Raw genomic sequence first — 27101 nt, 5'->3', positions numbered from 1 at the left:
GCAGTGGAAGCAAACTGGGTGACAATATACCACATATTTATATTTTTTCCGGCACCGTAACAATATACCCACCAGAGCCTGAGTGCTTTTGTGGGATGGGCGGTATCGGCTTCTTCAAGAAAGGCAGCCGTGAAGTGCACACTCAAGCAAACCCACGAAGTCCGCGAGCGGTATCCAAAACAGCAAAGGGACGCACTTTGTACCATAGGATTAAAAACATCACACATGTCAGCAAGAAATAACGCACAATTGCTGCAACAATGGTCTTTGCTCCGATCATCTCTGCCTGAATCCTGACAGGGATCTCAGAAAAGGGAGTGCAGATCTTCAGTGAGGTCCTTATCTATCTTGCACAAAAGGCGCGAAACACCACATAAACGTGAAATGCATTTGTACATTTTTCACGAAGTGCCAATAACAGTCATAAGAAAGCCCGTGGATAAACATGTAAAACTGGCGGTATATTCTAAGCAGTTCTTTGTAGGTGCAGCTACCCATCGTCATCAGTTTGAATGGGCTGCATCGTTGCGTATCGCGCACCCAGCACACTTGGAGAGCTTTTCTGATGCCATACATGGAGCAGAGCCTGCCGGGTCGTTGAAATGCCTTGGAGTTGTTACGACATCTCAATCGTTGAGAGGAATTTGCTGACGTCGACGGCCGGGAGGACACCGCACATCAGAGGCGACAATCGGTTGTGGAAGCTGATCAGCCGAGACGCTAAGTCCAAAAGCTGCGTGGAAAATGGCGATAGGCAAGCATATCAATAAGAAGTCTGCCATTCGCCTCGCTGCTTCATGCACGCACACATTTAGTCGGACATTGGCAACGGACAAAATATAACGTTTACGGTCAGCGTGAAATGAAACGCGTACAAAGTGATAATATTGAGACAACCAAAGTCAAAGCTTTTGGTAGAATGACAGAATATTGGAACATTTAAATTTAACTTGTATGATGTGACGTCATGCATAGACGTATTCATTGACTATGCCTTTATGATTGCGAAGGCATTAGACGGCCATTTTGACAACGGCAGTGTCCGCAAACCATCGTCTGAAGTTGCTCCCCTGTGATGTCGCTGGGGTCGTCGTTCATCAATTCTTATAGCGATAGTGATAGTTGCAGACAGCGAAGGTGATAGTGATGATCACAGCGATAGTGATAGTTGTTGATAGAAATGATGATGCTAGTTGTGATGATGGTAATGGTGGTAGCGAAAGCAAAGTCGTGGGTTCCGGACCCGTAAAGTACGTGGGTTGGAGTCTCGTGAAGGTTGAGGGTTGGAGTCCCGTAACGTACGTGGGAATTGAAAAAGGGAGGGTGAAAGAGAGCAAAAGGGTAAGGATTTCGGGTGCATTTCTCGTCTTAAGCCCACTTAAGTGCAATGCTGTAATTGTGTAGCGAAAGCTACATTGGTCACGAACTCGCAGCTTCGAGATGCTAGCAGTCCCATCGTGCTCGCACCGCACCACGTGACCAACCATGTGTCTGGTCACGTGACCAACCGTGTGACGAACCACATGACCAGCCACGGCGCTTTCTCCTCCCCGTCTGGCGCGATGTCAGAGGAGAAGCCGCGCGACGCGCCGTCGGCTTCCAACCAAGCTATGCGTTAGCTCTCGCTACGTATATCTTGGCACAGCCTAGCTGAGCCACTGCAAATTTTCTTTTTTCTTCAGTATGTAATACTTTCGCTATTGATTTCGCTCACAGCTTTCTTGTTCCTATGTGAATTGATACTTATAGCACTCACAAAGCCACTGGAAAGTTGACGTACCTAAATGTGTTGTACACAGTAACAACTTTGCAAAACAGGGGCAAATCCTACATAAATCTTGTTTGTTGCACCCATAGGTAATAGGGTGTTCTTGGCTGTTTAAACCATTCAGAAACCGTCTCTCGTTTCAATATTTCTTCCTTTCGTGAGCACACCCCGGTTCTTTATGCAGGAAAATAACACGATATTCTAACGCAGAAAAGCTATGAGCAGTGAATCTGCCCAGTGGTTCTTTGCGCAAAGTGCAACTTCCCAACTATGTCTTCCCAGACCCCTCAACAAAAACTTTGGCAACGCAAAAAGGTGAAGATGATAGAAATATAAACATATGTCAGTCTCTCGGTATTGTGGTGACTTGTACGTTTTTTCCCCGTTTGATTGATCAAACTTCCATCTAAATGTATTCTTAAATTTGTAAATGCTGTATATAGCCGCTGCACTCCTGAAATTTTAGTTTTTTCTAATGACTCTGGGGAAGAAATTATGCATTTTTTTCAGAGTTAGTTTCAGACCATCGACTACAGTATTGTAATATTAGCATATATAGCATAGTATATATAGTAAATAATAACAGTCTAAAAGTCGGCACCTCGTTTGTTGCTCCAAGCTATAAGAGACAACGATTGTGCGGAAGTAGAGCCAAATAAACCTGCAAGCAATGGTGATACGATCAGGACTCCTGGAAACTATAGGCTGCTCTCAAATTTTCGTTTTCCTGGCCCGGTGCGCACTGCTCTGGAGCCTTACCAAAGAGTGACGCAGACTGATTTCGCGTAATGGCGCCGCTTGCACTAGTTTCTAGCGCTTGCTTATATATGCCTCGGCTACAGATTGCTCGCATTTCAAAAGCTGTGACAAATTGCAGGAAGCTTAAGGTTCGCCATCAAAAGTGGATCGCGACAGCGTGTTGCAGCGCTGCCAGGGTATTACTTATGTACGCTTGAGTACACAAATACTCTTCACGAAGTCAAAGACGAGAAAGAATTTTCTAGGTCCACGATGCAAGATACAGGGCGAACGAACGAGCCTTTGTAGAGTGTTCGGTGCGTGCTCACCTCGCGATTTGAAAGACTTCGGTTCGAATCCCCGTATATCCATATTTTTTTTTGTAGCGACAGCTACATTGGCCACGAGCACGTGAGTTTCGCGGTGCTCGCAGTCCCATCTTTATCGCACCGCACCACGTGACCAACCACGTGACTGGTCACCTAACGAACCACGTTATCGGCCACGGCACCACCTCCTCGACATCTGGCGGGACGTCAGAGAAGCCATGCGCCGCGCCGTCGGCTTCCAACTAAGCTATGCATTAGCTTTCGCTACGTTTACCCCGGCATAGCCAAGCTAAGCCACTGCCGGTTTTTTATTTGGAGGTTCTGGTGTTACTACGCTGACAACGCCAACAACGCCGACACCTGCTTTTCTGGGACACGAGCTCCTTAACTCTGCGGCGCTAATAGGTTTTTACAGCGATAGCTGTTAGGCGCCCGTCCTTGGCTTCCGCGTTGTCGTCCGCCGTCGTCGTTGGCGTCATTGGCGCAACAGGTGGATGCGCTACCATCCATCGGTTGCGCCGGTCAACCTGGGTCGCATAGGCCTACGGGTGGCTCTGTTTGGAACAGCTGCCTGCCAGTGCAGGGTGCATCACGTGACCACTACACCAGTTTTCACGTGACTAAGCACGTGGTCACCTTACACCTAAGCTAAACGCCTAAACAGCTATCGCTGAATCTCACGTTACACATTCGTTACCATCCTGTGATTTTTTTTATGCTTGGCGATGCAAGCAGCACGGGTAATGGCTGCACCTGGTCTAGTACCCTTTGGGCTTTCATCCATGTTTGCGCAGCTGTCTACTCAGCGTCCGCGCTACAGTTCCACTCGCGGAACACTCGCAATTCATTATGATGGTCAGGCGCGCAAATTGACACGTTCACTCACCGGATGGCTGAGGAAGAAACATCTGTTGTATCACTGGCAGCACTGGAATGTCTCCTCCTGAGCCTGAAGGAGGGACCTGTGGGAGAGTAGGGGATATGACTGTAGGAGTAGGTAGGCAGGAGTGGCTATGCCTACCGGCAATGTCGGAGACTGGAGCGTAGACGGAGCAATGGTCATGGTGGTATGAGAACTTCTGGATGGATGGATGGATGGAGAACCTTACTGGGTCCTGCAAGTAGTGATAAGTAGCCACTAAGCGGGCCGCTCCCACGTCGGGACCGGAAGACCAAGCCTTACGGCCACGTCGTGGGCCTGCTGGACAGCCCAGAATTGTTCATCCAGTTCCGGGCTGCGAAGTGCAGCCTCCCACTTGGAGGCGTCCTTGATCGCCGAGTCTTCAATTCTTGCGCAATACCAGAACATGTGTTCGAGCGTGGATAAATCACCACAATACTGGCAATAAGGCTCCGTATACGTCTCAGGATAAAACATGCTCAACCTCCGTGGGCAAGGATAAGTAACAGTCTGTAGTAAGCGTAATCTAAGTGCCTGAGCCCTGTTTAGTTTAGGATGAGGCAAACCGTAAACCCTGCGATTAAGACGGTAATACTTTGGGATCTCATTGTATGTGGACTTCTGGAATCGACGCGCGACGGAACACTGGGGATGCTCTCGTCCGCGTTCATGCCGTCGCTATCCACGTCACTGATGTCAATGACGTCATCATCTGCGTAACAGCGCGTAACAGTGTGACCCATAACCACACGTCGCCGCAAGATAGAAAAACGTTATTTTTCACTGATTGGCGACCATGTTCTTTTATCCTTCTCGCTTTCGCTGCGACTTTGCCTACATAGGCAAATGTATCGCGGCAATCGCTTTATGGCTGCAAGCTCCGGTTTGTAAATAAGGAAATTAGTTCAATGTGCAGTAAACGTTTCCGATTTAACTGCATACTTACGCATTATCTTTGTGGATTTCTTCGTTTGCAACAATTATTTCTTTAAAGATTACAGATTTAGTCAATCTCACGCATGTGCCGTTGATTTTTAATATGTATATGAATATACCTTTCATTTAACTACTGTTTGTTAAAAATTTTGATCTGCAGGGAAGATTGTTCTGATTGCAAAACAGGAAGAACGCAGTGCTGAAAGAGGCACAGAATATAACCTGGCCAGGAATAAGAGCTGAAATATTAACTCGAACGTCTATGTGTACCTCCACCAACGCTCATAAGTTCACTACAATGCTGCTGTTAGTTTAGGCGTTCACGCTTGCTTGTCAGCCTATCGAATCAAGAACCACGCCAATGAAGCTGTTCACTTCCATAACGAAAGGAAAGAAGCTTGCGTTTCTTTCAGTAACTTTGCGCAATGTCTTCTTAATGCACGTCTTTGGAGCGTTAGGTACAAGTGTATCCAATTTTTTCTGCTTTGAACCACATTAGGCTTATTGCGTTATGTTAACCTCTCGAAGTGCAGTTAGTTCCCATTAAGAAGACAAGACAACAGTAGATAACTCTGATCATTCACTTACTTATACCCGAAATATGTGAACGTTTGATTCACGAACCATGAGGTTCACAAGTTGGAACCGCAGTCATATACCGTGTGTTTACAGACTAATTTAGTTTAGAGTAGATCTTACAAATATTGGGGACTGAAATAGCCTCTATATATTTAAGTGGTACGAATGATGAATGCGGACTGTGATCAGTAAAAAGGTCCAAATTTTGGCAAGTCTGTGAGAATGTCGTGAGCCCAATCGCCTCCTTTGTTATACGCTGACGCGTAAGGTAATCTGAGGTGCCAAGACCTATTGCGAATCCAAAGCCACGCAAGATCATCCAGGTGCCCGCCTTCTGAAGCCTAAATGTGCGGTAACAAGCGCAGCGCCTCTCATCTATCCACCAAGCGAAGGCCGGAAACACGCCGAGTCATGCCGCGGCGGACAGGTACTGCTCCTTCAACTTCCTGTACTTGAGACCGGGACACATCAGACCTAAGTGCTCAAGCGAGACGTCTTAAAAGCCGCCTAGAATAAAGTGTTCAGCATGACGTGTAAGTTTTTCACAGTGTTCGCTAAAAATAAACGGTAAACCGTACCCTATGCACTTTTCACAGCAGACGGTAAAAATAAATTTGCAGAGCTACCCGCAAAAGCTGTAATTGTGATTGCACATTCCAAAAACAGCGGTGGTGCACAAAAAGTTAACAATTAACATTATTAGTTAGGCTGACGAGGAGTAGAGGATAAGAAAAAAGCTAAACCGAAGCCGTGAAATAATTTTTCCGATTGGTAATCATTTACGGAGACTCTCTGTCAAAGAAGTCACAATGGGCGCCACCCTGTGCGGCTTGGCACTCATTACTGGGATGGTTGTATACAGAACTGCTGATATTAACGCTAGTTAGCTTTCGCTTGTGAAATGAGCTGCACAGAAGATGAGGAAATTCCAAGAAATGTGGTTTTAGTTCAGTACAATTGTCAACATTACAGTGCCTACCTCTTTAATGAGAACATTCCCAATCCATCCCTGTATGCACATGTCGACCGCTCCTTTAACGTCATGCACAAATTTGGTCGCTCATTTAAACTTTGTTCCAAATTTTTCGGACTCATTCTCACCGTTTCTGATCGACCCAGACAACACGTAGGTAACGAGTCCCGTACTGCCCAGGAGCAGCATGCAGAAGACGATGGCCGCCATCGTCCCCCTGTCATCGTCCACCCTGCGGGATTCGTACCCAAATTTTATCGGAAATTACTGGCGCGCAGTGGCTTCGAAGACGGCAGTGGTCAGCGGTGCTTAGAGAAAAATCCACGGGCATGCACTGCGCTACGGTGCACTAGCCTTTCTATAGAAATTTGCCAGAACTAGCCATTACAATCTGCGCCCCTGCCTGTCCCTGTCTGCCTGTCCCTCCCTGCTTTGTGTGCATATTTTCAATTGGCGCAATCTTCGAATTGGGGTCGTTTCTTGTGCCACGTTTTTCACTAAATTGAGTTTGTAGTGGAAGCGCTGAAGTGACTCCAATTCCGCGCTAATGTCCTTGTTCCGCCCGTGTTTTTCTTTGGAGTGCGTTGTAAGAGTCTCAAGAACCCGCTCCTGTGCCTAGATGTGTAAAGACCACAATGCCACGCTTACATGGGTGAAACTCTAACGTTCCCACGCATATTGTCGTCGTTCAGGTAGGTGACGTCCACTTGTGTGACAACTTAATTTGTGTTGTCGGGTCCTGTGCACGTCGGCACTTATTCAGGCGGGGAAGAGGAGCCAACACAGCTCTCTGTACCGACGCTTGACCATTGCACCCCGAGTGTTGCCCGCGCAGTCAATAACCACATAACTACACGGGGCATATTTTCGATACCAACTGATGCCCGCGCCACCTTGCCTGCCGACGACGTTTGTGTGGGTTTTGACGTTCTATCTGGTGGGCGTATACATATCCTCCATATTGCCTCACTTACATCAATCATATAACTTCATCAATTATCGCCCCAGAAACTGCACTGTAAGCCGCTCTGGTGTCCCGTAACACCATGGGTCGTTAGGCAGTGTCTCAGAGGTAGCTTATTCTGAAAGAGCGTAGTGACCAAAATAAAAGGTCGTCCACTCTCATTGCTCTAGAGCTAGCAATCACTCGTGGATAAGGAAAATACACCATTTCTGAGGCTGAAATAGCGAAAGAAGAGAGTGAGGGTTCCGAGCATGATACAAGCGAGTGCGTGTTTATCACAAATATTGCTTTAAGTTCAGCAGCACAGCTTGAGCCTGGGTACGACAGAGTGCTAGAACAAGTTGTAGCCGGAATGTGCTCTAGACGTATAATGAAATGGCGTTGACACATTCACAACCATGGCTAGAAGCCTAACCAGTTTCCGATTCAGGAAGGTGACAATTAACGGTTATTTAACGTTCAAGAGGTTATGAGATCCTACCTTTAAGTATGTGCTGGTTATTCCGCATGCTGCACAGAAGTTTTAACCATGTACGTACATCACTCTTCGTATGATTCCAACACTGGGAAAGAAGAATGAAACAGAAAATAAAAATTTCGAGGGACAAATCTGCGAGCGGAGCCGTGTTCGGCAGATCCGAAACACGTGTTTTCTACCAAGCTACTAGCGTTTCCTACCAGATGTATGCTGAAAGATTCGCTATTTATTTTGCTGAACACTTTAGCAATCTCAAATCCTACCTTCTTTCTAAACTTGCCCTCGCTCGGTCGGCCGATGATGCCCTCCTCAAATCTTGGACAAACTGTATAATAGTTATTAAGTGCATTATGAAAGTGTGAGTTAAAAATTATATGTATTACCGACTGTTCCGCCTTTACTGTGAAAACTGATGACCACGGAAGGCTTGCGTACGGCAGGCGAAACGGCAAGCACTCGTCTTCAGTGGTCGGTGTTTCACCTGCACCTTCATTATTTTGTGAAGGTAACCTGCACTGAGTGTGTGCTACTTAATTTCTTTCATGCAGGGGTTATACCTTGGAATACAAAAAAAGTAAATTTTTCGAAAGAATAAATGACATCCAACCTATAATCAGCGTTCACAGTTAACTCACCCATAATCAGTTCGTTGGAGGGACAGCGACGGGCTCTGGCGACATTGATGTCCGAGGACAAGTCGCTCACTCTTGGCTCCCGCTGCTCGGTGACAAGCCCAAGAGCAGTGTCATACAAAGCCGTGCTCGAAAGTATTGCAGTTAAAACATCGAGCACGTACTATGTTATTACTGCAGATGTGCATGATTTTGGTAAGGAATATTCGCTACAGTTACGCAAACAGGGATTGCGGAATGTTCTGACCGTATCACTGCAATGGGCAACACATTTTGAAGAACCCACTAAGCACAAGAAAGGCGGACACCCACAGAGAGGGTATAATCCAAAGTGGGACAGTGCCAACCGGCTGAACTTTCCCTCCTGCATCACGGTGCTTTAGAGTAGCGTCTTGAATTGATGCGGGCGTGCTGAAAGAACAGGCGGCGCTGGCACTATATACCCCGCATTCATGATGTAATATGCTATTAATGTCATTCTGAGCCGGTTAATACCCGGATGTGAACGATGCGGTTGACTAGGAAAGTGTGCGTTATCTCCTTTGTAAGGGCGGCATGCTAACGACCTGAGCAGGTCCTCTTGTGCGTTGTGAATTCAGAGCAGAAATTGAGAATTGGTGTAGTTGCAACAAGCCCTAAGCTACTGATAAATAACAGGCCTTGTAAAGCCAATGCTGAACCAAATGACACTAACACTGAGCTACAAGCCTCTGCGAGCAGTATCTTTCGATTAGGATAGATCTTTTCATAAATGACTACTACTAGTTATGTTCATACGAGACCGTTTGAGCTCTACGTTGGAGGTTGAGGAAATCGTGTTTTGTGCCTCGCACAGCATGCAGTTACGTCGTTGGAATATTTTACATGCATTTATGACGATTACATCTGTTAAACAAGGTAAGGGAGTTTTTAGTTTCTTGCGCCTAGGCAGGGACGGACACGACGCGTTCATCACAACAGTGCCACCACTGCGATGCGTAACATACGAAGTTGCACTGAGTGAACGCTTTTTAAACATAGACCGCTATTCCCTTTGATAACGGTAGAGTACAGAAAGGCAGCATCTGTGCTTGAAGTGGCGGTGACGTGCGGGAACGTTTATCGCAGTCAAGATTATCCGCTTGAGATGCCGTCAGAAATTAGGCCTCGTACAGGAATTACCTGACACTCCGCGATCCCTGAGCGCAAGCATGAATTAACCCGAAACACCGAAGGTAGATGGAGGCGTTCTGATCACCTGTGCTGCAGTTTGGTGAAGCGGGGAGTTCGAAGATCGATGGCACCAGGCCGAAGGTGAGGACTCCGGTGAACTAAGAATCCTATTGGAAGACGCCTCCGATGAGAGCCCTGATTGTAGGAGATTGGAAGGATGTTTGGGAGCAAATTGGGAAAGGGACACGAAGCAAATGTTACCTACGGTGTGCAAAGTCTCGGAACAAAACGGGTTCTACGGACATTAAAGCTTCACCTCGTCCGGTTCTCCTCTTCTTCTTCTGCTTCGTAGACAATACAGCGCGCGAGCTTGGATTAAGTCTCGACATAGACGGTTCAATGAGACAAAGATGACATGCAATAATTGAAAATTATGACAAGAAAACTGTTTCGGGATCCGATGAAGCGAATATGCATGCTTGGCTGTGGTGTTTTTCTGATTGTTATCATCATCATCATCATCATCAGCCCTACTACACCCACTGCAGGGCAAAGGCCTCTCCCATGTCTCTCCAATTAACCCTATCCTTTGCCAGCTGCATCCACCCTTTGCCTGCAAACTTCTTAATCTCATCCGCCCATCTAACCTTCTGCCGCCCCCTGCTACGCTTACTTTCTCTTGGAACCCACTCCGTTACCCTTAAAGACCAGCGGTTATCTTGCCTTCGCTTTACATGCCCTGCCCAAGCCCATTTCTTTCTCTTGAATTCGACTAGGATGTCATTAACCCGTGTTTGTTCCCTCACCCACTCTGCCCGCTTCCGATCTCTTAACGTTACACCTATCATTTTTCTTTCCTTGGCTCGCTGCGTTGTCCTTAACTTAAGCTGAACTCTTTTCGTTAGCCTCCACGTTTCTGCCCCATAGGTGAGTACCGGTAAGATTATGCTGTTGTACACTTTCCTTCCACAGTCGTTTCACGTCGACTTCCTGTCGGATATCCGAGCGTACCGCTGTTATCTGCTCCTTTGTCGTCCGTACGTATTGAAATGTTCCTCCTGATGTATTTTTCGTCGCATTCACCAGAATTCCATTCGTCCCAGTTCAGGTCGTCCTCCAGTTTTCCAAGCATGTTTTTCATGAATTCCGAAACAAATACCGTAATCACTGCTGCTCGTTTCTCCATGTATCGTTTTCGTTCATCACACTGATGCCAAAACTTCCTGTCTATAACGACTACAACTAAAAAAAAACATGCATAATATTACGCGTGTTTTAAGCGTGGCTTGCGTGGCGTTGCATGAAAATTTGCGTGGCTACATTGGCTGCGATTGCATCTCGAATAATGTCGGGCAGAAAAAACGCTCAGAAGCTCGACATAACGAAAACGATTTGCAATTAGTGACACCAAAATTACTTGTGGATAAACTGAAACGCTTAACCGTGTTGGGTTGTTGGGCTGTAGCACTATTATATGATTTCGCTAAAGGTATTCAATATCCCTTTTCTCGTCGACTTACCTGGTTCGTGGGCTTCGTTCTCACCATTTCTATCTTCGTCTGTGGAACGTTTATTAGTGCTGATATATGCGTTTTTATGTTGATATCATTATACCGCCCTAAGGAGGTTCAACAATCACGCATGCTATGCAGTGTGCGAACATATAGCACCACCACACCTGGGGTTTCAGCCTGTGCCGCATCCACTAAGGCCCCTCGCTCCCGAACTTCCCCACTCTGCACCCCAAATTTGAGATATCGTGCCTTGTCGCTCTTTCAGCCGTCGCTGTGGCTGAGTGGTTATGGCGCACGGCTGCTTGCCCGAATGACGCGGTTTCGATCCCGGCCGCGGCGGTCTAATTTCAAAGGAGGCTAAATTCTGCAGGCTCGTGTGCTGTGCAAAGTCAGTGTACGTTAAAGAACCCCAGGTAGTCGAAATTTCCAAAACCCTTCACTATGCGGCGTCCCTCATAGCCTGAGTCGCTTTGGGACGTTAAGCCCCCCTAAACGAAACCAAACCTTCTCGACCTTTCCTGTAGGGTACAATTTAAAACACGCTTTTATTTGGCGCTCCTACCCCCTCTGGAAAATATTTTATTATTGGCCAGGTATCGCTGCTGAGTTTTTATTGGGGCACGTTCCACCACCACGGCGTTCACGGTTCGGAAACAATAGTCTTTGAATCGTTGCCTGTTTGGATAGTCATGAACTCTTCTATTGCCTCCTCCGTAACCAAAAAAAGAAATTACGAAGGCGATAAAGTAATCTAAAAAATGCAAAGTGTTAGCATTACATTGAACATTTGCGCAGCTTCTTTTACCACTTCTGCGTTCACAACAGCTTCTTTGGAATCAACAGGTTCATGAAGTGAAGTAGTCGGAGTGATAGCTGCAGTAGCAGGTATCACCTATGCTATGTCGACGTTCGCATATATCGCTATTTTCTTAATTTTACTTCGTTTTCATTTTTCGAGCTCAGGCACTTAATCTATCTACATCCCGTTTTCTTTCGAGGGGTCTTCTGCTTTATCCTCCATTCATGTCCGATTCCGAAATTCTATTTATTACAGTCGCTAGGGTATCATTTCTTAGAGCGCTTCTAGCGCGGCTTTAGGTCGAGTTACACGGCGCGTTTTATATTTTTACTCCGAAATTTTGTTCTTACCGTAAGCGAAAATTATGCAGGAGTTGCGATTTGTCGAAAAACATTCTTTGGTGAGACCACCTGAAGGCAAAGCTAGTCTTAGACCAGTTCTGAAAACTTCGTGCTAGGCACCAAAGCATTGTGTACGTGCCTTGTGGAATTTATGCAGTTATTTCCCTTTCACTGGAGGCGGAAGTGGCGTGATAACCATTGTTGATTGTGCACTTACCCTTAATTTTAGTCTTTATCTACTTACTAGTCCTTAATAATGAGTTTGATAATCCACATTAATCTCTCTTAATATCCGTCTAAAAACGTAGAATCAATTATCGATTTATATCTATTTTTGAATTTGCCCGGCAGCAGCGCCGGACCAGAAGAAACCCAGGCAAGCAGTCGGTGCAAAAAGAGTGTTTATTCAGTGGCTCGGAATTTTATAGCCACAAAATCAGGAGGAAAGAAAAAGAATTGCCGAGAGGCGGGCGTGGCTTTTAGCGAAAATCTATCAGTAAGCGATAGAAGGCACACAGGACCCTGACGAAGCAGCTCAGTATAGTTCGTAGCAGCCTCTCACGGAAGTAGTTTGTGATCATATTTTTTGGGGTCACACGATCTTGTGACGTGATACCTCTCAACAGCGAATTTAGTCACATATAATTGCCCCGGGAAGGCTATCTAGGTTGCTGTCTAGAAACTAGGCTGCTAACGACCCGGAGTGCAGGTTATGACGATACAAGGTCACGTCACCTCACTAAACCTATCTGTATGCGTCAGCTGGGCAGGGCTTGATGATGCCACAAGGTCACGTGACCTCTCTATAAATCGGCGAATTTTGTCACATCGGACGGCTGATTTTGCTCAAATCTAATGCTATCTTTTTTAGTTGTGGACAGGTGACACGTTTATGAGTTGCTGTAGGCCACAGCCTTTAATGCGTTAGGTAGTGCGAGACGTCTAGTGCATAATAGCTAATGTCTCGCCCCGTAGCTGGAAGAAACATCAACAGTCGAGTCTTACACACAGGTACCTGGTGGCCAGTCTCTACGTTTTTCAGAAGCTGCTGGAAAGGTAGGCTTGATGTGAATGCTATACTGAGGAGATCAGCTCTAGGCGCGTCTAGATACGCTTACGTGAATCGCTGCGGATTTATATGGAATTGATCGCTTTTTTGTTAGTTTCTCTCGCTTTGAATGTCACACAGCCGAAAATGCACGCTTCGAAACACAAATTTCGTTCAGCAAACTGGTGCCACGTACAGGCCTTTTAGTGTGGCCGATCACGAACGCTTCTCTTCGCGAGGGTAATGAGGCACGCCTGTGACACTGGAAAACGACCAACAAGCATACCCCATGGTGACAACAGAACGCAAGCATAGCTGAGCGTGGCATAGATTATGGTGGGAATATGGTATATTGGAAGTTAGTGGCGCAGGAGTGATCGCGCCTGGCGATAGAAAAGAAGAAAACTGACTACAGGTATCAGCTTGAATGGTCTTTGTATTGCAGAGGACGTAGCTTGGCCAGTAGCATAACTCTCACTGCACACTTACCCGTTGTCTGGCAGCATTAAATTTGATTGATGACTCGTGGGCTGATTGCGTGCCCACACGTTATGCTCGACCCCGGGCCTTTTAAGCAATGCAGCTGCAACGTGCATGTTTTAAGGAAACCTATGAAAAAGACCAGTGATAATAATCGGCACCAACGAATGATGAATGCACTTGCTATTGTATTAATAATGATAACCAAAATAACAGAAACTAATAGCGCACTCTAATTCTAGGCGCGGTCTATGGTCCAGCGATATGCTTCTTATCTCCGGTAGCGACCTCGGTGACAGCAGCGCAAGCACCCGCCGTTATGGTCATAACAGGCTACACAAATTGTGCCGCGAACGGCAGACAAATTAAACAGAAGCGTCAATAAAACACAGAGTCCACAAAGCGGCAATAAGAGTCACCAGAAAAGGTGCTGGTTCACACCCACAACTCGCGCTACGTAGTACGCTGTTCTCTATGTGTACCAACACGCCATCACCACAACGTGGGCGGGTAGCACCGTATACGGCATCGCGTGTTGATTGTAGAGTCAATTGTGGCGGGGCTGCGTGAGGCCTCGGAGAACGCGCAGGTTTCCGAACCATTGAGGCCGACGTCTTAGCCCTTGAGAAGCATTTGCTGACGTGGTCATCCATATGGAGGTCCAACACCAGCTGCGCGTTTTGGTGCCACAAGGTAGTCTTCCTAGAGGCTTAGTTCAAGATCTGCGTAGAAGCGCACGAATGACGAGGACGGTCAAAACAAATTCAGCCATGCCTCGTCGAGTGAGCGCATATACACATATTTGCCCGATTTTTGACGACGCTCAAAGTCTCGCATGTAAACCCTCTTCTTAAGTTCTCAGGTCACATCGTTCACTTGTAGCGAATGAATACCCTTGTAATGTTCCGTGTAGAGGGGACTTCCAAATAAGAGTCTCCACAACGAAAAGAAACTTTCTACTACCATTTCAAGCTCTTTGGTCTTCAAAGTGGCTGTAAAGAATTCTTTATGTTGCTCAGAGAAAAAGCATTTGGCCTGAGGTCTTTTGAAAAAGACTGTACATATGAGGCCACTTGTATTTAGACGCAAACAAAGCCACTAGGCACAGGAGTCAATTTGCAGTCCAGAATCACAGTTCTGCATGAGCCCTTAATTCCACGTTTGAGGCTCAAAGCTAGAGAGGGTTCTTTCACATTTACCTTCGAAATCGCCTTGCATTATAATAGTTTCTATTAACCTCTAAATCCGTTTTCTGTATCGGAGCACACCGCGACATTCTGGGATAGACAATTTATAAAGCGTCAATCCGCCAGAGCTTCACTTTGTGAGGAGCAAGGGCTTCACATTCCTTCTTCCCTCCCTTACAGGATTGATGCCCAAGTGGTAAGCTGTACATGCTGCAAAATAAACATATCTGTCTCTCTCTGTCCCCTAGAAGGCATGGCATGTATATTTTGAGCACACGTTTTGGTTATTAGAGCGTTCTAGTGCAGAGTTTTCGGCAAAAGACGTTTTAAGCTCAAGGCAGGTTTAGTGATCCTGAAATGTCATTTTTTTTTCTGCTGCACACTCGTCAGTCACCTAGGAATTTCTTTGTGTGTTTTATATCGAGATTGTCTGCTGCAAAAACATTCATTACTGAATGGTATAAAAAAATAAACGGAATTCACGCAGTTAATTTTTCGCCTGTTAGAAGCGAAAAACGGTGTATTACTTTTCTGTCCCTCGATATTATTAAAAAAAAATTTGGAGGACAATTAAGCTTCGCCTTTAAGAGCAGGATGCGACGGCGTGTTGCAGCATTCCCAAGGGCTCCACGGAATGCCATCGTCCTTCGGTGCGACCCCTTGCCCGGACAATTTAAGGAAAGGAAACATATCTTGGAGGGAAGGGAAGGAAAATTCCTCCCTTTAGGGCGAGGTTGAAGTGTCCAACGAGATGCGCTATTTTACGTTCACGGCCAAAGACGCCGACGACACCGGCTTTTCTGCGATACGACCTCCATAACGGTGTCGAGCTAAAATTTGTACCTCACGCGACATGGGTTTATGTGACATGAAGCCAGGCGTCAGAGTACAACTAGCAATGACTTCGACAAAGTATTATGGGTAGTAAAAATAAATAAAAATAATATTCCCTATCCCGCACAACCTAAAGCACAACAGCCTCCTTGAAAGTGAAATAAAATATCATGGGCAGACAAAAAAAAAAGGAATGGGAATAATTCTATCCAGCCCGCACGGCCATGCCTTTGACATCAGGTGGTAAGGGCAGAAAAAAGAAGTAATATTTGCAGCGTGCACCGCTTAAAGCACAACAGTCTCCAAGACTTTGAAAAAAACATTATTTTGGGACTAAGAAAAAATGAGAAAAAGAAGCCCTGCCCACCGAAAGTAACGTCACAGGCGTGGGCCTTCTTTTGCCGCTACTGAGCTTGGACTGCCTCAAATTTTCAACTAACGAAATGCACGACCAGTAGCAGGAAAGCCTCGGCAATGTACCGTTGGAATTCATGCGGTCGCAGGGGCGGGTTGGGCGATAAGTTACGCTGAACGGGAAGGCGATAAAGCTTTCTCGCTCAATGCGCGCTCACGGATCGAAAAACCGTCGGAAATAAACGACAAAGAGATCGCTTTATGCTGGGCTTCCTGCGGATTGGTTTTTGCCTGCCTCCCTTTCTTTTTAAAGTGCGAATTACGCATAACAAATATCGATGCCGTGCTATGCCTGTACTATGGTTCCTGGATGTGCATCCAAAACTTGTGGCTGAAAAAAAAAAGTTTTAATGTTCAGCTCCTTGCAAATTCGACGAGTTTGAAGCAAACAAACGATGGAGGCTTTCAGGTAAAGTTTGAAACCTCTCTTTTTGCTAGCGGTTGAAATGGCGGCATAGTCGGCGAAAAAACGAGCGACGGCTTTACGGCTTCTCCCGCAGATCAGAGGACCTGGTTAGGAATGCAATATGTCATCTACGGCGTTGGTACACAGGGTGAAACGTTTGCCTAGATTACGTGTTTCGGGCTGAACGTTTGCTTACAAATGCTGTGGATGTAAGCGTGTACAGTTTTTTTTTGTCATATGATTGAAGGTCATTTTTTGCCTTTCTGGTCGCAGCGGCTTTGGGAGCTGCAGAACACACATTTTCGTCGTTCTAGACGTACGTCTTGCGTTCTGTACATCTGCAACGCACAAACGCTTGCTTTGATTGCAGAAAAGCAACCCTACAGAAGCCAAAGCTCTCTAGGCGTTGATCGGCGGCTTCTGACGAGGCACGGTTCTGTATGGGTGAATGCAGGATAAATTTTATATCGCACTGTCCCTGACGTCATCAGTAAGCTTCTCAGCGAGGCTTTGCTGTTACGTCAAGGAGCCGGAATTTCAATAACAGACTTTCTAACTCTAGAGCCCCCCCCCCCCCCCCCCACCCAACATTAAAATCATACCTTACCGAGAGGCTTATACATTCGAATTTCTGAAGCTTCTGAATTCGTAAACGATTAGCGGTGTAATCCGTGATACGCATAAACTACTCCAATGCAGGAATGCAATCGTGCCGACCCGTGCTCTGAAGATAAAGCAACGCAGTTTTTCTGTTTGCGAGTGAAATGGCGGCCATTTAAACATTTCGACCATGCCTTTCGTTCCCAGCTCCTTGAGTTGACGCGGACTTCCTCCTGACGCTGTATATTGGTTGTCTGCGTGCCGCACGTGACGCGAAGTGTGAGGCTCTGACGTCGATTACTGTCAGTGGATAAGTTTTCAGAGTACCGCGTTCCTTTTCCCGTGCAGCCGGAATTGGAAGACATCCTGGGGAAGCTTAAGCAGCCGCTAAAGTGTAACGCGATAAAGTTCGTAACTATACAATATTAGAAGGTCTGATAAAGCCGCTTTAAAAGCGATAGCCTTTAAAGACTCACATTCGCGGTGACCGTCCGTCCGTTACATCGCCACCTAGGTCACGTGACCAAGGTCACGTGGCGCCACGCTCGCGCTAGCTGCTCTTTTCCTCTGTCGTAAAATGAATTCTAGCGCGACAATTTCAAATCAGTGCAATGAGTCGCAAACGGCTTTCGCCTTCCCACAGTTAAGAGATATCTAAGTTCCTCTAACGAATTTTTTTCTTTGTTCAGAGGCACTCTGTTTTTGGTGGAAATACGTCACGACCCTGTAGACCAAGGAGAAATTGTGTAGTGACGTCATTATTCTAGTTCTCTGTGATCGTTGTGGGGTGCTCGCGTCAGGTCTTGTGGTAGTGGCGTCACGACCGCGTTGACAAATGTAGCATTTTTGTGCGTGCGTGGTTTGGCCAACGGGGGAATTTCGTTTTGCATTCGGCGTCCTTGACTAACGTGCCTTCTAAGGCTATCGTATTAATACGGTCCTCACTCACCGGACAGCTGTGGACGAAAGGGCTGCGGCCCTATATTTCCGGATCAACGTCGTCACGACGTGGGCCGTGAGTAGTAACCGTTACAAGAGTTGGCGGGGTAGCCGGCCCAAACGACGAGGTGGATCCATCTGCACGAAGCGTCGAAGGTTAAAGTGCGCATACCTGGTGAAGATCGGATTCGAAGGGTCATGCCATGAAAGGCATGCATGCTCAAGACTATCATAGCAGTGAGCAAACGGTTTGTTCATGACGGCGACGGCGATGCATTTTTTATAGCCCAAAGAAAGCAATTACCAACGATGGCCGATAGAAAGGTAAGAGGACAACACTGAGTCCTTGTGTCATAAGGTGAATTTGACGAGAGGCCAAAAAAAAAATCTACTAACGTGTAACAAACAAACAAATCCGGAAACAAGGTTTTATGCAGGCATTCCGGAAGGCAGACAATGCAAAAATTAAGCATGGGGTGAGGATTTAGAACGATTACTAACAAAATATTATGCAGTCGTTATAAAATGAAAGCGACAAAAAAGATACAGGCGAAAATAATGCTGAGAAGTTACAGCTAAAAAAAGTGGAAGATTTGCAAACGAATGTGACGCAATTTCTTTATGATTATGTCTACACATTTCTGTCTTCTTTCAAAAATACCTTACGAACTTCACTTTCCTGAGCTCGTTTTCATTGAGTTATGTCACTCATATAAAATGAAAAATAAAAACTAGTAAATGTATTTTGTCTGCAGATTTGCGAGTTTAGTTTGCCTAGGGTAACGTTTACTGCTTTTCCCCGCTGCTAATTTGCTCGTTGTGTTAATATCACGCTTGGGTTAAAAACTTCCAACACATCTTCGTCGAAGCGAGCCTTTCCCACTATAAAGGCCAAGTGCCACTTCGGGACTTTCGGGAACCACCTCAGAGGGGCTTCGGGTAAATACGACCTTGAACAAGTTGCCTCCGTGAAGTATTTACTCCCTCTTTCATGAATCTATCTGTTGCTTTTCTAAAAAAAAAAACTATCTAATCGAAGAATTGTAGTGAAACTTGCGCGGTTCTCCTCGCGTATATTAAGTCTTAATTTTCGAGAGACGTTGTTCCCACAATACGCATATACTTACCTGAGAGTGGATTAGCTGACGTCGTGATTTGGGTGGTCGTGTTTGGCGTAGTCGTTCGGGTCGGCGGGCGGGTTGTGATATCTGTGGTCATGGGAATAGTTATCCTGCTGGTCATCAGGGTACTCGGCCGGGTGGTCATCAAAGTAGTCGACCGGGGGATCGCTGAAGTGGTGGTTCGGGTGGGGGCTGAGGTGATGATTCCATGTGTCGAGCCAGTAGTCGTAGAAGTTGTCGCTGATGTCGTCGTTCGCGTATTTGCCGTCGTTTTCTTTGATGTGGTCGTGCGATTAGTTAACAGGGTGGTCATCCGAAGAGTAGTTGAAGTGGGAGTTTGGGTGGCCGCTGTGGTGATGGTTTGAGTGGTTGGCCGAGCAGTTGTCGAGGTGGTCGTTGGTGTAGTTCTGTGGGTCGTTAATCCTGCGTGTTTAGCACCATGTGTGTTTAGACCATGCGTGTTTAGGACCGTCATAGCAATGAGCAAAAGGTTTGGTCATGATGGCCATGACTACGAATTTTTGTAGAGCAAAGATTGTAGTGACCAATGATTGCCAATAGAATGGTCAGAGTTTAACACAGATTTTTATGTTATGAAGTTAATTGGTTGGGAGAACAGAATGAAAGTTTTGGTGGTGTGCATTAAACCCAGAAAGTATGATAAAGTGTTTTTGGCAGGTATTCTGGAACGCGAACAATGCAAAAAATTGAAGGCAGGGCGAGGATATAAAGCGTAACTAGCAAATTATTCAGCACGATAGAGATAATTAAACCTACAAAATTGATACCGGGAGTATGAATGATGAAAAAGCTGTTAGGAAGATTTGTGAAATTTTTTTAGCACTTTTTATTATTTTGTTTACACATTTCTCTTTTTCTCAGAAATAGCTTGGAAACTACACTTTCCAGAACTCTCTTTAACTCAGATAATCCGCCCTTTTAAACGGATGAAAATTACTTCAAAGTATTGTCCTTCCTGCGAACTTGTGAGTCTAGTTGCATTACTATAAGGTGCCTTTGCAGACTGCTAATTTGCGCGTTCAGTTAAGAATCATTATTTAACACAGTGTTAAATAAGACGGTCAACTTTTAAAATTTTTGCTTATCTCTGTGAGTATGATTCTGCACTCATTTTTTCAAAAATTAAACATACGTATTACGTCCCTGGCAAGGGCTTGAATTTAAAACTTCGGAGACATCTGCATCGCGGTCAGCTTCTCTATTTCGCGATCAAGTGCAATCGGAGCTTTGAGACATTCGCGAATCATCTGAGACGAGTTTCAGCGAGTCTCCTCTCAAAAGTTTCCCCCTTCATGTCTACGCCCTTGGTAGATGCTCTCGCCTGTTGTTTTGCTATAAAACGCTCTATCTAATTGAAGTCATCTAGTGAAACTGGAGCGATTCTCCTCGCATATATATTGTCAAGCCCGGCCTCCTCTCTCTGCTTTCCGTGCCGCCTACTAATACCCGTCCCGCTACCGCAATCCGGCTGAATGGCGCACCGCCGACGACAGACCCATATACTTTCACTGCCGCCGCGTTGGACACATTTCTCGACAATGCCGCAGCCCATGGACTTCGCCTCCAAGCGGTGGCTTTTCCCGCTACCGACCTGACCCTCAGTGCCGCTTCTCGTCCCGCTCCCAGCCAGAGCAGTCTGAACCCGCCTTCCATAGTTCCCACTCTCCGTCGCCACAAGGCCGTCACTCAAGCATCGCAGGTCTCACAACATGGCTACTACGGCCTCCGCTAAAGGATATTCACTTTCTCCCCTGGCGCTCTCGTCTTGCTTTGCCATCTCGCCGCGTGGTGCTTTCCGAAAAACTTCTGTCCTGAAATGTTGGCCCATACCGTGAGCTCCACCAGGTCACCGCTGTCTGCTATGAGATTGTCACGGACTTCCAGGAGACCACATGCTGTGAAGCTCAGCGTGATGCCCACGTCTCTCGCTTCAAGTCTTACCTGTCGCTGTGGTCTGGTTTACTGTTGAGGCAACTGTTCGTGTGGTCGGTTGAGTAGTGGTTGATGTTGGTGTCGTCATTTTCGTAGTCGTCGAGGTTTGCTTTGATGTAGTGCGGATACTCGTCAATGTGCTCGTCCAGCTGGTTGTGCTGGTAGTCGTCGTAGAATCCGTGGGCACTGCAGAGGAGGCCCCCATGCAGAAAGAAATATTCAGCTACCTGTCTTCCGCCACATGGTATGCGCGCAAAATATTTCTCAATTGCACTGGCTCAAAAAAATGGTAATAAAATTTTTGACTACGGCCCGGACAGGCACGTGTGCTTGGCACCATTTGTAATCACGTGCATCTATCGAAGGCGCGCATTTTAGAGTAATGCTTATATAAAACAAAATTCATCTCCATAAACATTCTTTTTTTCAGGCTGGCATCAAGGCTAACGAAAAGAGCGCAGCAGCTCCACCCCCAGTCAGCCGACGAGAAGGTGAAGCCGAGCTATGCTTGAGCCTCGCACTGTTGTCGCACACCAGTGGATCACGTTACTTGGCCAGAAAAACAATAGCCCAGCACATCCCTGCGACCATAGAGCAGGAGAATGACGTCGATGTGCTGTACCTCATCTCGGTGCTACTAGCATGGGTCCCCTGCGACACATTAACTGCTGAGCTGATCAAGCAAACAGCGGCGGACGAGCGGGAGAGCTTGCTGCTGCTTATTTCTGATGAAGAAGCTGAGGAGTGGAAGCTCCGAAATTGTTGCAGTTCCTCCTGTTGTCCATGAAGGAAAAGGCTGCCGCTTTGGGCCAAGGTTTCATCGTTGAGCTTTCCCGTCTGCTCTTGACATTGCCTGCTCTCACTGTACTCATGGCCGACCAAGCAAAGCGAGGAGCTAGCCAAGGATGAAACATGTCCCATGGTCTTTCTCGGCGCACTCCCTCAGGCTCTCACGCTTCTCTAACCTGATTCCACCCTGCCAGACGCACAGCGCCTCCGCGACGTATTCACTGGTGATATAACCAGATTTCGCAGCAGCACCCGTCACACCACCATCGCTCAACCTCCTGCCCGCGGCGGTCACATTGGCGACGTTTTCCTGCACCAGCCTATACACCGGCGACTACAGTTACCACGGCACCTTCAGTGAGGACGTGCGTCAGTATGCGCCTCCCTGGCCTTTCTCGGGAGCTTCGAGGCATACTCGTAAGAAGACCTAGAGGTATGGGTATGCGTTGTCACCCTCCCTCCACTTAGAGAAAAATTTAAAGTTGCTGACATATCACAAACGGCAACGTCCCTAACTCATCCCCCACGTTAAACTGGGCCCTCCTACGTGCTTTTCAGTCGGTGCATATCATGTCAGACGTAGGCTATTTATTATTGGGGCTGGTTTCCGGCACCATATTATCTGCTAACAGATGTGCACTGCAGTGTACCCGACGCGCTATTTACCCTGATGAGAGATGCTTCCGGTATAAGGAGCGGAGCCATCCTCCACTAAATCGTAAATCATTCCTGTTAGCCGCCGCTTCTTTCCTAAACGGAGCTTTCACCAACTGAAGGCCGCAACAGAACCTTCGGCCGCGAGCTCCTTGCAAAGTCGACATATGTGCGTAATTTCATAAACTGTCTCGAGCGCCGGCCGTTGAACATTGTCACTGAGAATAAACCATTCACTTTCGCTCAAACGTTACAAAGCAGTATGTTCTCACAACGGAAGCCGTAACCTGCCTCGCGTCTTCTTTCTTTATCCCTGCTGCACTAAAAGCGTGCCATCCAAGCGGTTCAGCTTTGACGCGACGTGGGCGCCCTTGAAAGCATTAATATCTGGTCAAGTGAGGAAAACTAAACTCGGTACATAATGTTTACCTGTCTTAGCAATATTATATAGTAGGCTTGGGCTGCAATTAACAATTTTCGTAGGCTAAATGTTTGTGCGATTACTGGGCATTGCGACACATCCAGTGGGAGTAGACTTAGCTGCTGGTCTTGTCTCTTCTTTGCCTCTTCCCGCACTCGCGCTGTCTTATACTCAGTGCCCGCTGTTCGAGCAGGAGGAGAACCTTCTCTATTGTTTATGGCAACCGGCCGGCTAATGTGACAGTCACTCACCAGACGTTTCCGGATGGAAGGAATGTGACGGCACTGCGGTAGCACGGACTGAAGTGCGTACTACGATGTGTGGCAGATGACTAGGCTGGCTGTTGTCCCCGTTCTCGATGTCGCTGTCCACGTCGCTGGTGTCACTGACGTCATAATCTGCGTCGCACCCCGCCATAGAAGCGTTGTTATCCGATAAAATGGCCTCATTGATTGGCGCTAGCGTTCTCCTGGCTTCCTGGCTTTGGCGCCGACCTTGTCGGGCTAGGTAAAGAAAGGTTCTTGGCATACCTCCCTTGCCAAATGTAACAAAGAAATAGGGTTTCTTTCCTAGTAGTGTAGGCTGTAAAGTATATGGCGCCCTTAAATGTTTGAATGTGTTTAATGTAAGGAGAACCATGGTCCTATCCTTGGGAGATCTTTTGGACTCTAGGGATGCCGCAAGGGCTCTATATACGGCTGAGAAGCGAGTACCGTTGATGGGTTACTTTTGCGAAAAACCGCATGTTTCAATACACGCGAGCGACATTTTTGTTGCACGATACGGCGTATGAAGAGCATTTTTAATAATTTAGCGCTCTCAAAGACAGCGCTTGTCTCAACGACAACCTGCATATTTTTGTACACGAAATGACAATGACTGTTCTGTCATATCTAATAGGTTCTTCACGCCAGTGGTATATCCACACGGTATAGTATGTCCCTTTCGATGACGTCCTGTCTGTCGCCTCCGTACATTTCATCTTCGTTCAAAGGTTCTCGAGGTGATTCTCACCTGTGTTGAACAATTCAACCAGGAGGAATGCTAAGAGTCCCGCCAGTGCCAGTGCCAGCAGCAGCAGGCAGAAGACGACAGCCGGGAGCAACCAGCTGTCGTCGTCCTCCCTGCAGCATTCGTTCCCAAATTGCACATGAGGTGAGTGCGGCGCAGCTCTCTGCTAGGAACCAGCGCTAAATAGTGCGGAGCAAAATATTCACAGACAAGCACCAGGGCATAGTGTAAGAACCTGAGAACCGCTGCGTTGAAAGTGCCGAGGCTTAAGTGTTGGACTCTGCCCGTTCCTCTTTCTGTAAGTGCCAGTCGAAGACTCTCTTTGCATATCCATTCCGGTCTCCTATGTCTCTCTATATAGCCGAATTTTTAACGGCAAATAGGGATCGTAAGACGAAAATGCATCAGTAGGGAAAAACGACTTCCAGTGCATTCGGCAAGTGCTTTGAGGGCAATTTCAGCAACTTAAACAAAGTCCTTCGAATTTCAAATATAACATGAACTTCTTCATTAGATTCAGGCGTGGGGAGAACTGTGAATTAAGACCACAACTCAACGAGCTCCAGAAAGTATTGCCCTTGTAGAAGCCTGGATAGATAGACGGCGATGGAGTATTAGAAAACTTGTGTTATGTATGTGTTTAAGAGAAGAAAGTAAATAAAGTCGTCTTCTGCGTGTTATGCATTGCGGAGAAATGACCTACGTTCTGGTAACGGAACAGGATTGCGAGAAATAATAAACATGGCTGAAGTTTTTGGGAAGTAATCTGGTCAGATGAATTAGGAAATCCTGTGGGAATGGTTCAAGGAACCCAAAATGCACAAAGCAGGTCTAAATTAGAGAAAGAGGAAGGGATACCAGTTCACCCTCTCCTGTGGTGAATAGCAATGATAACAGTGTGCACCCGTCGCAAGCGCATGGCATCAGCCCCGTCCTTGCGTTTTACTTTCTTCTGGTGTTGGTAATCCGAAACTAAGATAACTCACCCGCACAAGTCATACCTACAGAAATCACGTCGACCGTCACGCTGTTTGTCAAAGACGTTGCACAGCCGATTCATGTAGGGCTACGCTTAACGCAGTGGTGATTATGAGTTTCTTGAACATAAAACTGGCACGTAGACACAGTGCACATAAGCCGGCAATAGCCAAACAAAGTGAGTGTGCCCCTTGTCGACAGTCTTAAGCGTTTGGCTCGTGGAATGCCATAACTTGGGTGACACTGCCTCTGCCCGCCATGCTATCAACATTACATCTTTGATACTCTTTTCCACTAACCCGCAGCTGGAAATTTAGCAGTGTGCGACCTTTCTACGCCCCCATAACGGCACCGGTAGCCTACTTGGCTTTGAGAGGTATTCTAAATCGGTATGTAATGACTACAGACATGTTCTTTGCACGTGCGGTTTCCTGTGGTAGCGTTATATCGAAGCATAGAAAATACTTACGTTTCTCTTATGACTGAAATGCGGAATCAGGACCGCGAGGGTTCCGAACGTCATACAACCGGGTCTCCCGTGCTCGAAAAAATTGTTCAACTGTGTAATGTGGCACAGTTTGAAGATGGGGATAACGGAACGCTGGTGTTTGATGAAGCCTGCATGGGCTAAGTCCACTAAACAGAAATAGAATTTTTATAATCTCGATCAATCTTATGGAGACTTGGCTTCCATGTTTAGTGGTGTAACAACGCTTACTAGACGTACATAAATCCGATTAATGAGCACGGCAATTCCAGAATAAGGTTGAGCAATACTCACTGGATTCTTCCTGTAATTCTATCCCTAGATGGGAAGGAATAAATAAATCGTTTGAATGATACCGGGTAGGCACCTGCCAGTTGCATGCAGTTACAAACATCCATACATGCATTTCGCACAAAGCGTCCCCTGAACGTGTCCCCATTTGACTTTAGTGAACCGGTTACTATAAACAAAAGTTGTGGACTACGTAGGGCCCCATTCCACTTTCTCGCTGTGCGAGAATTTGCGTGGCTAATATCACAATCATGCCAAAGAGAGCATGCGATTTGAGCGCTGCTGTAGTTTGGGCCGCACGTAATTCCCGCGTAGCCCGTACCATCAAGCGCTCGCTATTGTGCATGGCCAGATAAGCCACGTGATCGAGGGTGGCCGACAGCAATCGCACCTAGGCCTAACCTTAGCATAGTGATAATTACCTGGATCTTATGATTGGATTTCGAGGGCACACACTGGGCCTAATTTTTTGACGCTGCTGCACTCAAGAAATAGAGCCCATAAGGCGACTCGTCCCTTAAGCGAATCATGGAGCATAACTAAATGTCCAGAACAAATAAAATCTGAAAAATCTTCTGCTTCTATGTATACAGGTCGACAGTGAACCAGGAATTGTGGACCTCAAAGTGTACCATTCTGGTCACAATTAAAAACTGCACTGCTCTTAGAACCCCCAAAAGATCTATGACGTGTACGATGAGATCTCATGCCTGCTGATGTGTCTCTTACTACGTCTGCTCACACACAAGGTACTGAGAGCACATATCCATACCCAGTCAGCTGAGAGATGCTGAATGCGCTACAACAGTGCAGAAGCTGCTGAGAATGTTTTCTTCCCAGACAGCCATGCAATACGGTATACGGAAAGCGTCATCGAAGAGGTGCTGTAATGCATGAAACCCGAAAAAAAAAACAATATATGCGAATAAGCAATTTTCCCATTCGAACTGCGTTTCGCTGGTGTTCTGAGCTATATGGCTAGTAAAGGAGTCATCTGACGGGAATGAGTGATCTTTTTTTTTCTTGCTGCTGTCAATAACAACCAATGTATACATGGGCTCAAGTGTACGGCGTGAATATTCGGCCATACCATTACTATCAGCAGGCTGCCGTATTAAAGACCAAAAACACATTTAAAAAGATCTCTTCAAGGAAAGAATGTCCATAGTTAACGAGTTCTCTGTATCAACGAGTCACATTGACGAGCGACGAACGGTGCACTGCGCACTAGCCAACAATGGGCGAATATTATCCACTCGTGGAGAATCGCAAAGTGAGCGTCCATGCCCTCCACGTAATCATCATTGAAAAGTTTCACAGTAGCCCGGCAGCAATTTTTGTTTTGTATGACCCTTCTGAGCTCGAAGCGCTTTTGTCGGCCGGC

General features: G+C 46.5%; 1 protein-coding gene and 2 long non-coding RNA genes across 3 annotated transcripts; all 3 read right to left on the bottom strand.

Moving 5' to 3' along the window:
- Positions 1-443: 443 nt before the first annotated feature.
- Positions 444-9768, bottom strand: LOC144135287 (uncharacterized). Its single transcript, XM_077668000.1, has 7 exons — positions 9536-9768; positions 8302-8383; positions 7670-7751; positions 6353-6456; positions 3857-3950; positions 3722-3797; positions 444-733 (listed from the first exon to the last, which is right to left on the bottom strand). The coding sequence occupies exons 3-7, from the start codon at positions 7695-7697 to the stop codon at positions 721-723; spliced, it is 315 nt and encodes a 104-aa protein (XP_077524126.1). The 5' UTR covers positions 7698-7751; positions 8302-8383; positions 9536-9768; the 3' UTR covers positions 444-720.
- Positions 9769-14144: 4376 nt separating this feature from the next.
- LOC144135286 (uncharacterized) lies at positions 14145-19338 on the bottom strand. Its single transcript, XR_013315436.1, has 3 exons — positions 19140-19338; positions 18023-18150; positions 14145-14354 (listed from the first exon to the last, which is right to left on the bottom strand). It is a non-coding gene; the product is annotated as an uncharacterized LOC144135286 (long non-coding RNA).
- A 61-nt stretch (positions 19339-19399) lies between these two features.
- On the bottom strand, positions 19400-23392 carry LOC144135285 (uncharacterized). The gene is made up of 3 exons (XR_013315435.1): positions 23202-23392; positions 21096-21272; positions 19400-19556 (listed from the first exon to the last, which is right to left on the bottom strand). It is a non-coding gene; the product is annotated as an uncharacterized LOC144135285 (long non-coding RNA).
- Between the last annotated feature and the right edge of the window lie 3709 nt (positions 23393-27101).

Source organism: Amblyomma americanum, chromosome 5 (genome assembly GCF_052857255.1).
Source record: "Amblyomma americanum isolate KBUSLIRL-KWMA chromosome 5, ASM5285725v1, whole genome shotgun sequence".
In the NCBI taxonomy this organism is placed as follows: Eukaryota; Metazoa; Arthropoda; class Arachnida; order Ixodida; family Ixodidae; genus Amblyomma; species Amblyomma americanum.
Note: the sequence above shows the minus strand (reverse complement) of the source record. Positions and strands in the feature narration are given on the sequence as shown.

What these genes read in the sequence shown, in the direction of transcription:
- LOC144135287 (XM_077668000.1), bottom strand. Translation starts at nt 7,697, where the DNA reads ATGCGGAATAACCAGCACATACTTAAAG. An exon ending in GTCTGGGTCGATCAGAAACG is followed by an intron (nt 3,951 to 6,352) that starts GTGAGAATGAGT and finishes CACTACTTGCAG; the next exon opens with GACCCAGTAAGGTTCTCCAT. An exon ending in TCCAGTCTCCGACATTGCCG is followed by an intron (nt 3,798 to 3,856) that starts GTAGGCATAGCC and finishes ACTCTCCCACAG; the next exon opens with GTCCCTCCTTCAGGCTCAGG.